At 41.8% G+C, this 12,538-nt stretch overlaps 1 protein-coding gene across 3 annotated transcripts in view; it reads right to left on the reverse strand.

Moving 5' to 3' along the window:
- The window catches only part of LOC133836237 (RYamide receptor), a 70,737-nt gene that overhangs the window by 27,332 nt on the left and 30,867 nt on the right, over positions 1-12,538 (reverse strand). For all 3 annotated transcript variants that reach the window (XM_062266608.1, XM_062266607.1, XM_062266609.1), the window contains exons 2-4: positions 8,129-8,960; positions 6,484-6,600; positions 5,108-5,306 (exon numbers count right to left, since the gene is read on the reverse strand). In XM_062266608.1, coding sequence (XP_062122592.1) covers positions 5,108-5,306; positions 6,484-6,600; positions 8,129-8,745 — 933 coding nt within the window. In that variant the 5' untranslated portion in view covers positions 8,746-8,960. The remainder of the gene's footprint in view (positions 1-5,107; positions 5,307-6,483; positions 6,601-8,128; positions 8,961-12,538) is intronic.

A 12,538-nucleotide genomic window follows, 5' to 3' on the forward strand; every position in this document is an offset into this window, starting at 1 on the left:
ATGCAATTTTTGTAAATTCTATTTGAGTTTATTGATATTTTGCTAATGTATTTTTGCAGCTGTTAAAGCTGATACAAGAGATAAATTTTAGACTGCTGCAGGCTAGATTTCTATAGCACCATTAACAACGAAATAAAAAAAAAATATAAAGTATCTTTATGTACTACAAGTAATTGTCAGACGAGAGATGAAGTCACAGACAGTTACATTGTGCTGTTTAATGATAGCTGCGAGCACATTCAGATTGCATACAGATTTGTATTGTTGCTAAGCAGATTTTAATGCGTCACTGACCCGAATTTGTCCACAAACGATATACAAAAACAATAAAGACAAAAAGTCAACTACAAGTGCAAAGCCTTTCACTTTTCGTTGTAGAATAAACTTGTTCGGGGCGTCCAAGCAAACAGACAAGATGTTTCTTTATGTAACACACAACAACTGCAACTACAACAACAATGACAACAACAACTACAATAACTACAGCCAACAACAACTGTGAGCAGATGTAACAACAAATGCAGCGACAGCTGTCAGATGGCAATTGCAGACACTGAATTCGCCCCTGTCGGCTCGGCTCAGTCATCTCCATCACCATCTTCCCAGGAACTGCTCCTTGGTGGCAATGGAGCAAGTCATGCTGATGCCACTTGGAGTCTGCTGCAGAAGCCGCCAATGACTTTGTCCAAAGCAGAGTGAAATTTCAGACATGCAAAGCGAAGTCGGTAGCTGCTGCTTTGTTATATACTCTTGTTGGTGGCTTATTTGAATTTCAATTTTATTTACGAGCCTTAATTAGCCAATTTATGAGCCAAACATATTATTTGCTAACCATTTGTTTAGCTACTGACAAAGCCAATTAAATAAACACCATGGTCTAGTAAGTCAAAGCAAGAGCTGAACTCGGAGTTTGATTTGCAGTTGGAGTTGGGGCAGTAGCAGGTGTCCAACCAAATGAAATGTGCCACATTATCGAATAATTGCTTCATAATTGATGAATACACAAATGAACAAATATTTACCACGAGTCGGGGAATTATATGCATTAATTTGAATGGCATTAATAACGAATGCTAAGCGATTAATGGCCAATTATATTACATCCTGGTTAATTTATGGCACAAACGCGGGGACTCAGAATAACCACAAGGAACTAGAAAGTGAACCCTAACTTTATTTTGATACTTTCGCATGATTTGCAATAGTTGCATGAAACTGCAACATGTGGTAAATAAAGTTAAGTGATTGAATACCAGATAAAAGTACACGTGTTGCAACAACTTAGCTCATCGCTCAGATTGTCACGTAGCCATTGGCGACCCAAATAGACGCTGACTCCACATTAAAGGTAATGATAAATAACTGTCTGCATTTCGTATATAAATTCTAGTCAAAAAGCATTTTTGCAATTTTTACCTTTGACAACGAAGAAAAATGCAGACAGTTGTATTTGACGTGAACAAATTGAAAGCAAATAAATCAAACGAAAAGGTCCGAGAGGCAAGGGAGAGAGAGAGAAAGAGAGAGAGAGAGACGCCTGGACCAAGGCAAAGGCAAAGCCAGGAATGTCAGTCAAAAACAGAAAGAGGGAGAAAGAAGCAAAGGAAAAAATGCAAAGAGAATCCGGCAATAAACAGCAAGATACAATTGGCCAGATAAACGCATGCCATGCAACATCGTAGTGCATGTGTGTGGCAAGCGGTAAGAAGAGAGAGAAAATCGTTGCAGGCTGCAACTAATTGCAGTCTGTGCAACTGTTGTGTTTGTGCTTGTGACGTTGCCGACTGCGGCGATATCTTTTAATTTGCCACAAAACGCACAAAATGTGCGACCCAAGCGAAGTCTCTGTTGCTGCCTCTACCTCAGCTTCTGCTTCAATCTGAGTGCATGTGTGGGTGTGGATGGGGGCACTCAGAGTAAAGACTAGCCAAGGCAGAGGCAGTCAAAACCAAAGCCAAAACAGCTGTAGGCCTGGCCAAGCCTGGGAATCCTCTCACTTTTTTCCCAAGCACTCGCCATTGTATGCCTGTGTGTGTCTCTCTGTGTGCGACGATGATGAAGATGATGAGACTTGGGACGGGAACTGCGACCCAGCTGCTTCGGCTGCATGCTGCATGCTGCCTGCTGCATGCCGCCTGTTGGATATGACACAGATTACGTAATGCGAAATTAACATTTTAACACAATTCAGCAGCCAGACGATGACGAAGAAAGAAAGAAAGAAAGATACTTTGAGTAAAAGAAAAGAGCAACAAAGCTGATGCATCAAATGGGGAGCCAGTTGCCGCCTCTGTTGAGGCATTTGGTCAAGCCTGCTCCCTGTCATGCCCCTCTCTCCACTATGCATGCTGTGGTCTCGTCTGGTCTGTTTGTCGGACAAGTCATCAGTCTTTGTTGTGGCGTGGTCACCACTTGAGCACTCAACATGCTTGTAGTATACCTAGGATCAGAGGCTTTGCTTACTGACCACACACTTACACATCACACTCACACACACACTCACACCCGATTGTACACTTAACGTTTGCCTCTTGCAGTCAATTATGCAATTAAAGTTTTACATGCGAACAAGTAGCAATTGCGAATTGCAGCCAAATGAGGCAAATTTCCAATTCACTGGCGTCGATTTGACAAAGCGACAGCTCCAAAGCGGCTCAACTCAAATGGGCAGCTCAGTTTGGCCATCGATGATGTGGCATCGAGATACATTCGCCGCCGAAACTTGGAAACCGTTCAACGTGCCAGCGGGCAAAACGGACTGTCAACTGTGGCGTGTCATCGCCGTAAGTCAGCAGTTTTATTATTCCTTTTAGTTGATTGTTTTTATTGCATTACATTTTCGGCTTTTCATGCTCTTGTGTTTTTCCCATGGCTGGACTTGATGCTGTGCTTTGCCGATGTGAGCAATTAGTCGCTTGTGATTTGCAGCTCGTGCAAACGAATTTAGGAAGAGTTTCGCAAATATTTGAAGTAAATTGTCCATGCATTTTGTAAATCAGCCAACAAAATGAAGAAGCCTAAGTGTACAAACGAATAACATATCAATTCAATTAGATTTGTTTATCACGTATACGCCACCTAAAGACATTTTATAATTTTTGCGCACCATCAATTTATTGGCCGCAAGCAGAAGTTGTTAATCATTTTCAGCTGCCAAGTTGGCCAACAAAATGTTGAGCTGTTGCAACGAGGAAGAAATTGTCAACTGGCCCAGTCGACAGTCATGAGAAAATGCAGCAACATCTCTGGCAGCGTATTTGGTGCTGCATTTCAAAGGATTGGATGGATGATGGCCCCCAGATTGACCAACGAGACGGCCGAACAAAAAGTGAATGGCAGATGCTGCCTTGGGCCCCAATTGGGTAACGTATTTGCTGGGGAAAGAGGGCGCAGCAATGTAGGGAGGAGTTCACCAACAGACAGCAGAAGAGAGAGAGATGAGATGAAGAGTGCAGTGAGATGCAACAGTCTGTACATTATTATATTTATCTTGTTGCTACGTCAGCCCAGGGAATCTGTCGCTATTGGGATTTCAGTTATTTTCGTGTTCAATCAACAGATGCACTCGATGGATGCCACGACTCCAAAATATGGCAAGATGAACATACTATAATTGCCAGCCAGACAGACAGAGGGAGCCAGAGCGGGAGCCAGCCAACAAGTCATTCACCCAGAGAGGCAGCCCAAAAAACATACTGATGGATGGGAGCATGTCAATCTTATGACACGGCTTAATTAAGCCTCGCCAAATGTTAATTAAAACCGAGCAGAGGCTTCAATACTTAATATGCGAGACTGGACATCAGTGGGGCTACCCCAACTACTCAGCTACCCTGTTCAGTTGTCCAGCTGTCCAGATTCCCAGCTGCGTGGCTAACGCGCTGAGGTCAAAGCTGGCATATAAATTTGTACCCTAACAGGCTTTCTTTCTTTAGTTGTATGTGTGTCTGACAGCAGACTGGCGTCCTCTATGGAAATTCCACAATTCAATTGGCCATAAAGCGAGAAGGCTCGTTTAACAACTGGTTACGTGGTCGTCACCCGCAACGCTCCGCCTGCTGTGACCCAAACACTTCCTGGAAACCACAAAACTGATTGTCGACAAAAGGTGGCATCTTTAGACGCAGTCGCTGTCTCAGCCGCAGCCGCATTTGCTAGTTGCATCTTTTGTGGCGTTGCAGACGTCTCCAACTCACGTACTCGACACTGCATGCGCCGCATAAATCTTTACTTATTTATTTATTTAAAATACATATATTACAAATGGTTGGGTTGGGTGCCAGCCAGCCAGTCAGCCAAACAGCTGAAAGCGGAGCTGTGGCGTCTGCTGATTATGTGAACATTATATGGGATTTGCAATGCTGACAAGTTTAACCTCCAGTTCAATTTGACGACTCTTGAGTCTCAACTCCCAAGACGTCTCGTTGCCATGCAAGAGTTATGCCTTGACTCTAGGATTGAATTGGCAACCAATTGACTTAATGCCTAACATTGAATAATGCCGAAACAATAGCATTAAAATGTGTGATCTTTAGTATTAGCAAAGCTTTGCGGATTACCATTATTTCATGCAAAGTACTTAAAGCTCAAAGCCTTCAATCTCTTCTCAATAATTTAAACTATTTGCAGGGAGCTGAACAATGAAACACAAAATGTGATTACGCAGTGAAGTATTCTATTTTGCATTTGAATGAAATGGCTATAGGCAAATGCAAATAACCAGAGTGAGAATTTTCCAATTGCTGCGGGGCCAGTGAGTCGGAAAATGCACAACACTTTGAGAGCAGTAGTCCAGGGCATGGACATGCTAAATATTTAAAGTAGATTCCCACAAGTAAAATTCCATGGCCTAAAAATAAAGCAGAAAACTTCAGATGCCAAGACTCGGAACTTGATGTGTGCGGCAAAGGAAGAGAAAATGTACTCGAATGGGTTAAAAGGATTTCGAAATTTGCATTTGCCATTTATCTAATAGTATTTTTTGGTTTTTTTTCTTTTTGTTTGGTAGAACTTTCAGCTACTCTGGACAAATCCATTTGGCCACACAAATTAGTTTTTGCGGTCGACTATCTGAAAGTGGAAATTTTTGTATGCAGATTGAACTTACCTTACGCTTGGAACGCGCCATGCGCTGGTCTCGCGAGTTTTCCGCCTCGCCGGGCGGGCGCTTGCCCCAAACAGCGATGGCGATGCGTGTGTAGGTGAATATGAGTACCAGCAGCGGAAGGATGAACTGCAGTGTGAAGAGTGCCAGTGTGTAGTAGTAATCCTGTTGTCCTTCTGGCCAAACTTCACGGCAAATGTATCTGATGCGTGGACAAGGACACATCGTAGATGGACCAATGACGAGAATGGAAGAGAATGTTGCGTGCATGCAATAAAATAGAGCAGAGCACAAAAGCGAACAGAAAAGATTGCATTAGTATAATGGAGCGAGAGCGTACTATAAAATCTGCCCATTTCGTACTGCTGTCAACTGCAAGCACCCATCACATACACACTCACACAGACACCCTCAACCTAAAAGTTGTCTGCACGCATAGTCGCAATCCCGCGCAATTTAATTTTTATGCTAAGCGCTTCGGACCATCCCCTCTTGAGCGGCAACAATGGAAGGAAATGCTATCCTGCAGCTATTTAATTTATTTTCCATCGTCTGTTGCAACTGCGTCTGCTGAATATGCAAATATATGAGAGAGGGGATATTTTGCATTTTGCATACTATAAAATATATTTATTAAATTTTTTATGCACTTCATTTCATCTGCTGCCCATTGTGGCCATGTCCAGCCATGTAATGCAGGCAACGTCTGTTTCTGATGGGCCACGCAAACGAGAACTTCTTTGACCACCACAGCCCTAGCCGATGTTGTGGTAATTAGGCACGTTCTTTGACAGCACAGACCGTCGAGTGGAAACCGCCTGCATATGTGCAGCGTCAACATTTTGGTCATTTTGTGCAACAATCTGAGCTGCTGATAGCAGTAATAGAATGTTGTTTAACTCTACTAATTATGTGCACATTTCAGCATGCTTTTCAGTCTGAATTTTCAAGACTGATTTTGCTTGCCATTATTTTAGTTTGCTTTGAATTCAAGCTGAACTGTTGATTCAGCGAATTCTTTGAAATCTGCTAAATTTCCACATGAATGAGAATTTCCACAAGTGGTCCATTAGAATAAATGTATGCTTAAAGTGCGGACTTCTTGGGTATCGATATCAACAGGCAAAAAGGGCGAAATACTGTTGCCAAGGCTGAGTGACGTCAGCTGCGCCCCAAGCTTGCTCTGTGAATGACTTAAATGCGCCCACACATCTTCTCAAGTGTTGCCACTCGGCTGACAATTCCACGAAGTCGTTTATTTCGTGCTACACTTGAAGCACGCACACACTCACACACACACAAAAAAAGTATAAGCGGACGGAATAGCGGAATATCCCAACAGGGTTGTCTGCTTGTTTTAACTTATAGTTCATACTTACTTCTCGCATTTTATGTGCCAAGGTGACTGAGGAACCTCGATGCGTGAGACGACGGGAATGGGGAATGCAGTCGCGAGCGCAATAAACCAAACGCCAGCTATAATAAACTTGGCATAGCTGAAAAAGAGATTGAAAGAGTTTTAATAAGGGTCTTAAATATAACGCATACGCATAGTAGTGCAATAAATGTCAGTGAATGAATTACAATATGTATTTTACACAAATCAGTTTCAAAATAGTATGAAATTAGGCATATAAATTGTATAATAACTTTTAAATTTAATTTCAAATGTTTAATTTCGATTAAAAGAGTTTCAGTAACTACACGCATCAATATTACGCATATATATATATATATATATATTGCGCAATATTTTGCAATGAATTCATTTTCCGTAAATCAGCATCCATATATAATATAATAACCAGCTTAGCACCAAAGGAATGTATCATTATCGCTCAATTCAATTAATATGACTTTGTATTTGTATCCGCTTATCGAAATTAGTTTCCACTGAACTGCTAATCAACTTCTATTGAGTTTAGCGTAAATTATCGAGACCAGTTCTATGCAAATATTCAATTTGACGTCAAATACCCAAATCAGCCCAGTACATCATCGACTTCTTTTGCCAACCATACATCAAAGAATGCTTTATCGTCATGACGCACGCATATTGCGCATACGCTCCGTATGCAGTGTGGGACTTGAAACCGTCTAACGTGATCTTTGTGCCATGGGTGAAGTGAGCTTTTAATGTTCCTATCACATTGCTGAACTGAGAAACTGCGTGAGCGAGTGAATTACAGGCTGGCTGGATAATTATAAACCTTATTTACTTGCTGTCTCTCAAATATTTGCACATGCCACGAAAGCCACGCTCCTTTGAGTGCGCGCACGCACTCATTGACAGGGCGTGTCATAAATTTAGCCTTCCATTGGCTTACCTCCTGTGTCGAGCACCCTCTTATAGTACATGCCACACAGACCCACACATTTAACCGCTATTAAGCATCAACCGAGCGCAAAGAAGTGCGCCAACAGCGCAGCCAAAGTCAACTAGCAGCTTAGAAGGGAAGAGGAGCGATGGCAGTGGCGGTGGTGGTCGTAGTGGTGATAGAGTGGGGCAACAGTGTTCTTTGTATCCTATTACAAAGCAAATTGACATTGAATGGCGGCCAGTGGCCCAGTCGGGCAGGATTTGCAGCAGATGCCATGCCACGTCGCGTTGCGTTGCGTTGAGTCGAGTCGCGTCGTGTTTTCCTCTGTCTTGGGTTACAGTTACTGTTTAAACCAATTAACACGACACAGCCCGAGCGGAGTACGTGCTGTCCATGAAAAGCATTGCGTGTTGAAGTCCCTGGGGGGTGTCCCAACGGATGCCAAGAGGAAGCCGGCAGGCTACAAAATGCCTAAAGCGCCAAGCAATGCAAATACGCAAGCGGCCACTTAACGGCGCCAAAACACGGTTCCTGCCACGGATCTCCAGACTGGTGTCCAGCTATTCAATTAGTTTTTATGCGCCTACAATTAAGTCGAGTGCTAATTGCGAACCTTGCATTCTTAAACGCGTTGCTATCAAATGCAATCAGGCTTCAAGATCAAGCCAAAGCTATTTACATTTTATAATTATTTGCTACTTACCGCTTTGTGATGCGAGGACGCAGTGGCCACATGATGGCTATGTAGCGATCAATGCTGATGGCAACCAGCGTGTAGGCGCTGACCAGCACTGGCACTGCCTGCAAATAGTTGACAAAATGACAGAGCACAGTCCCAAACGGCCAATAGCTGAGAATGTATTGCGCGATAAAGGTAGGCGGCACGCAAAATAGAGTCATGAGTATGTCACCCAGCGCCAGATTGGCGATAAAGTAGTTGGTTACGGTTCGCATTCTTGGCGTCGATTGCACTATGTAGCAGACCAAACCATTGCCAAGCAAAGCAAATATAAAAATTGGAATGTATAGCAGGTAGACGAGGGCCGCGAAGTAAGCACTCGACCAAACATCTTCGCCGGTAGAAGCGCAACTGAAGTTCATTAGGAAGGTCACATTGATGCTCGGTGTGGGATACACAACGTCCAAGCCTCTCATCGACAACTCTGTGGAGTTCTCTGCGTATTTCAGCAACCCGCTGTCATTCTGATAATCCTCCAACAGCGGTTGCTCTGGCGCTATATAATACATACGGTCGTCATTTTGCATTAAATTCTCAAGATCCGTGCGACGGCTGTTCCAAGTCATAGTGTAAAATTCCATTTTGGTTTTGCAACTTTTTTTTGGTAAGTTAAACCGTAAGCGTAAGCTGATAAAAACTTTGTCTCTAGCAACTTAATCCAAAAACTGTGCCAAATCCCACAGTTATTTGTAGCCTCATTATAACTCTGGCGAACAATGGTATTTCTGTTTAAGTATAAGTAATTTCCGGTTCGCATTTATTTTCCACAGCCTGTCTGGTCCCTTGGGAAGGAAGCCTGTAAGTAAAAAGGATTTGGAAAATGTTACAAATGTCTAATTGCAACTGGAAATGAAAACCCACAATGTTGTGGCTTTACAAATGCAACTTAAATACTTGAAAATACAAAACTAAAGATATACAACATACAGAGGACAAAGCAAAGGATTAAATTTCAACCATTTTTTTAGTCACAAACTAAAAACTCAAAATTGAATTAGAAAAAAGCCCAGGGTTCGTCTGCATAATCAACAGAAAAGTTGTTATTCACTTTAGTTGGCCTGTAAAAAGTCAAACAGAATTTGCTTAAATTTAAATATCATGTTTTTGCATGTTTTACAGCAAACTGAAACTCAACAACATTGAAATTCGTTTTCAGTTTCTTTGAGTTGTCAAAAAATCTGTTGCATACTTTTAGGTAGCGTCTGTATAAGAGTTATGTATGTATGTGCGTGTGTCTGAAATATGGGCAACTATTTAGGTGAAATGAGAAATTGACAGGGCATGCTTGAAATACATGCGAATAAATCACAATACCACGCCCAGTCCGAAACACCCAAAAGCATTGAAATACTGAACTATTAAGAAACAAGAGAACATAAGCAAAATTGCTTTTTTGGTGTCGAAAACATTCTAATGACAAATGTGTCGCACTCACTTCAATTCCGTTTCATGCTGAGCAACGATGAAGAACGAAAACCCTAAAAAATGTTTGACAGAATGCAAAAATGATGGAAACTAACAGCAGCCTTTTAACAAACTCGAAACACATGTACATTTTTCCTCTTAAATGCGCACTTGCTAAACTTGGCAAAAGGGTGAAGCGACAGTTATGAAAATATTTTCTTACCTTTATTTGCAATCACACATATATTCAAACATAGTAAAGTGAGGAAAATTTTTGCTTTAATGGGCCAACGGAAAACCTCAGATTGCTTGGTTACTGAGTGGATTCAGTCAGTTGGAAGGGGGATTTACTTTTTTGTGGGGTTGCGAAGTGTGCGTGTATGTGTGTGTGTGTGTGGCATAGCTTTCGCTTTAAGGTAGACAGTCGCGTGTACTTCCGAGATTTTATTTATCTTTTGTGTTAATGGAATAAATAAATTGAAATGATAAGTAGATTAGCTTACGTCAACAATTAATGCCTGGCAACAGGGCAGGAATTGTGAGCGAAAATATGAGATGTGAAGTACTTAGGCTTGGGTTTTGTCAAAAGAAGTCATTTCAACTTTTACTGCGCTGCGTTTTAATGTCTCGTCGAATAAACTCTGACACCAACTGACTGACAATGCCAGCCATTCCTCCCCTTGTCTACTCGCCTTCAGCTACAGGGCTACTGTGTTGTTCGTGTATGCTGCGGAAAAGCAGGAAAAGGATATCAAGCAAGTAAATTGCTTATCTCAGCGCAATAATGAGGCACTTGCCGACGCTCGAGCCAAATGTGTGGGTTGATATGCGTGTGTGTGTGTGTGAGTGACTGGGTTGCGCGTGTGTGTGCGTGACTTGGGTATTTGTCACTGCCTTCGTCTACTCCGTATGTTCGTTGTTGGCGCTTGTTTTATCAATTATCTTGCCAAATTCCAAAATCCCAGCAAAGCTTCATAAAATTTCGATGCAAGAGGATTTGTTATTGGCATTTTTTGCAGACTTGGGTAAATTAAAAGAATGCGAATCCAAATCCTATCGATTACAATAGAATGATACCCAAATTCCAGGCGCACAAAATCAACAAATTTCTAATTTAAAATCCAGTCAGCATACGTCAATAATTGTTAAGGAATTTTCCTTTATAAATTTGACTCTTTGAGGCAACTATTTTGAGTTCTAAGACACTTCGGTTGCTGAACTGAAAAGAAAGCCCAGAGCTCATTCGAAATGTTGATACATATCATTAAACATTCGCGTCAGTCTATTAATGAAAACCCATCAATTTTATATTAGGCAAACATATTGAAGCGTGTGCCTGGCATACCAACGTCAATAATTAACATGAGAAACGAGCCAAGGCTCAAAATGATGCCAATACAACGCAAAATGAATTGTGGAGGGCGCTAAGCATACACACAGAAAAAAATAAAAGAAGAAAAAAACAGAATACCATCGAAATCAAAATCGAAATTAAAGCAAGACGCGATGTGCGTGCATCGACGTCAGCCAAGTAGAGAAATCACTTGAATTTCGCATAAAACATGAACATAATATTCCAAAAAAAGAAAAGCAAAAATAAAATAAAATAAAAAATAAATTATTGCAAGGCGAGGAAAATCACGTACAAAAATGAAATCACAGCACGTGGGGCAGACGCACAGTAGATTGGAAAATGGTGGCAAGCGAATACGTAATACATTTACATAGAGACGCGAACAGCCAAAAAAAAAATGTTCCGTGGAAGAGCTGTGCGAATCTCCGCGCCTCGGCTGTAAATCAGATTTGATCGGCTTAGTTGCATGTAAATTCATTTAGCGTGCTTTTAGGCCGAGCACGAAAATGGCTTGGCGAAGCGGCAGCCAAAGCCGAAACTGTGCCTAAAATCAGGTGCTACGCACATAAATTCAATTTACAAAAAAGGCGGTGAGTGTAAAAAAAATAAGCCTTAAGCAAAATACGGCTAAATATCTTCAAAGCGAGCTGCTGCTCATATTTTCATTTTTCTTCATTGTATTCAAAGATTTTCTTTTTTTTTTTTGGATTACTGACGCTCGTTTCATGTTGGTTTGTCCGCCGAAATATTTGCTGACAGCCAACTTGGCCAATCTCAGTCAAAGGAAACTGCATCTGGAGCATGCTTAACCAAGGAGCCAGCATGCCCAGACAATCAAACAGTCAAGGCAAAGCAAACTGAGCATTTGCTCTTGCCAAATTGCTTTTGATACCGCCCCACACAAAGTGAAACTAGTCTCTGAGGCAAACATCTACTGTGGCTACACTGTTGACTCCCTCCTGTTTGTCTTTTCTGGTTCAGGGAGACAGAGATATGCGGTTGGTTGCCTGCTGCTAACCGTATTGACGCTCTCTAGCCGTTCTTGTGCACCCCAACTCATTTCAGCCATCATCTGACTCATTCATTCATTCACTTTCTTTCGAGTGCTTGTAATTATAATTAATGAGCAGCGTCAAGCGCACTTGGCTGTCAGAGCTAAGGCAAAACGCTGCCAAGGTAAGGGTCGCCCATGCTCACTTTCCCATATTTCCCTACATTCCATTTCCATTTACAAGCCACATCACGACACATTGTCACTTGCGGCTAGAGGTTACTGCGGGGCTAGGATAAAGCGTGTCATGACTGCTAGTAGTCACTAACTTTCCGTCTAACTGATATTTAAAAGGGCAACCACAGGCGCCAAGAACTCAGCAGGCAAACGCCCTTTATGTGGCCTAATTACCCAATCTTGAGCTATGAGTTAACTTCGAAGTCTGTTCACATTTGCCACTCAGTTTGTCAACATTCCACAACAGTAATTTTCTTACGTTTCCGTTTGTAGCATATAATCGGAGGCAACATAAAAGCCTAATATTTATATGATAATAATGCTGATTTATGCGCTATTAAGAATATGAAATTGAATTTTATTACTGCCAGCGTTGTCCAGCTTTGGG

Source organism: Drosophila sulfurigaster, chromosome 2R (genome assembly GCF_023558435.1).
Source record: "Drosophila sulfurigaster albostrigata strain 15112-1811.04 chromosome 2R, ASM2355843v2, whole genome shotgun sequence".
Taxonomy (NCBI): domain Eukaryota; kingdom Metazoa; phylum Arthropoda; class Insecta; order Diptera; family Drosophilidae; genus Drosophila; species Drosophila sulfurigaster.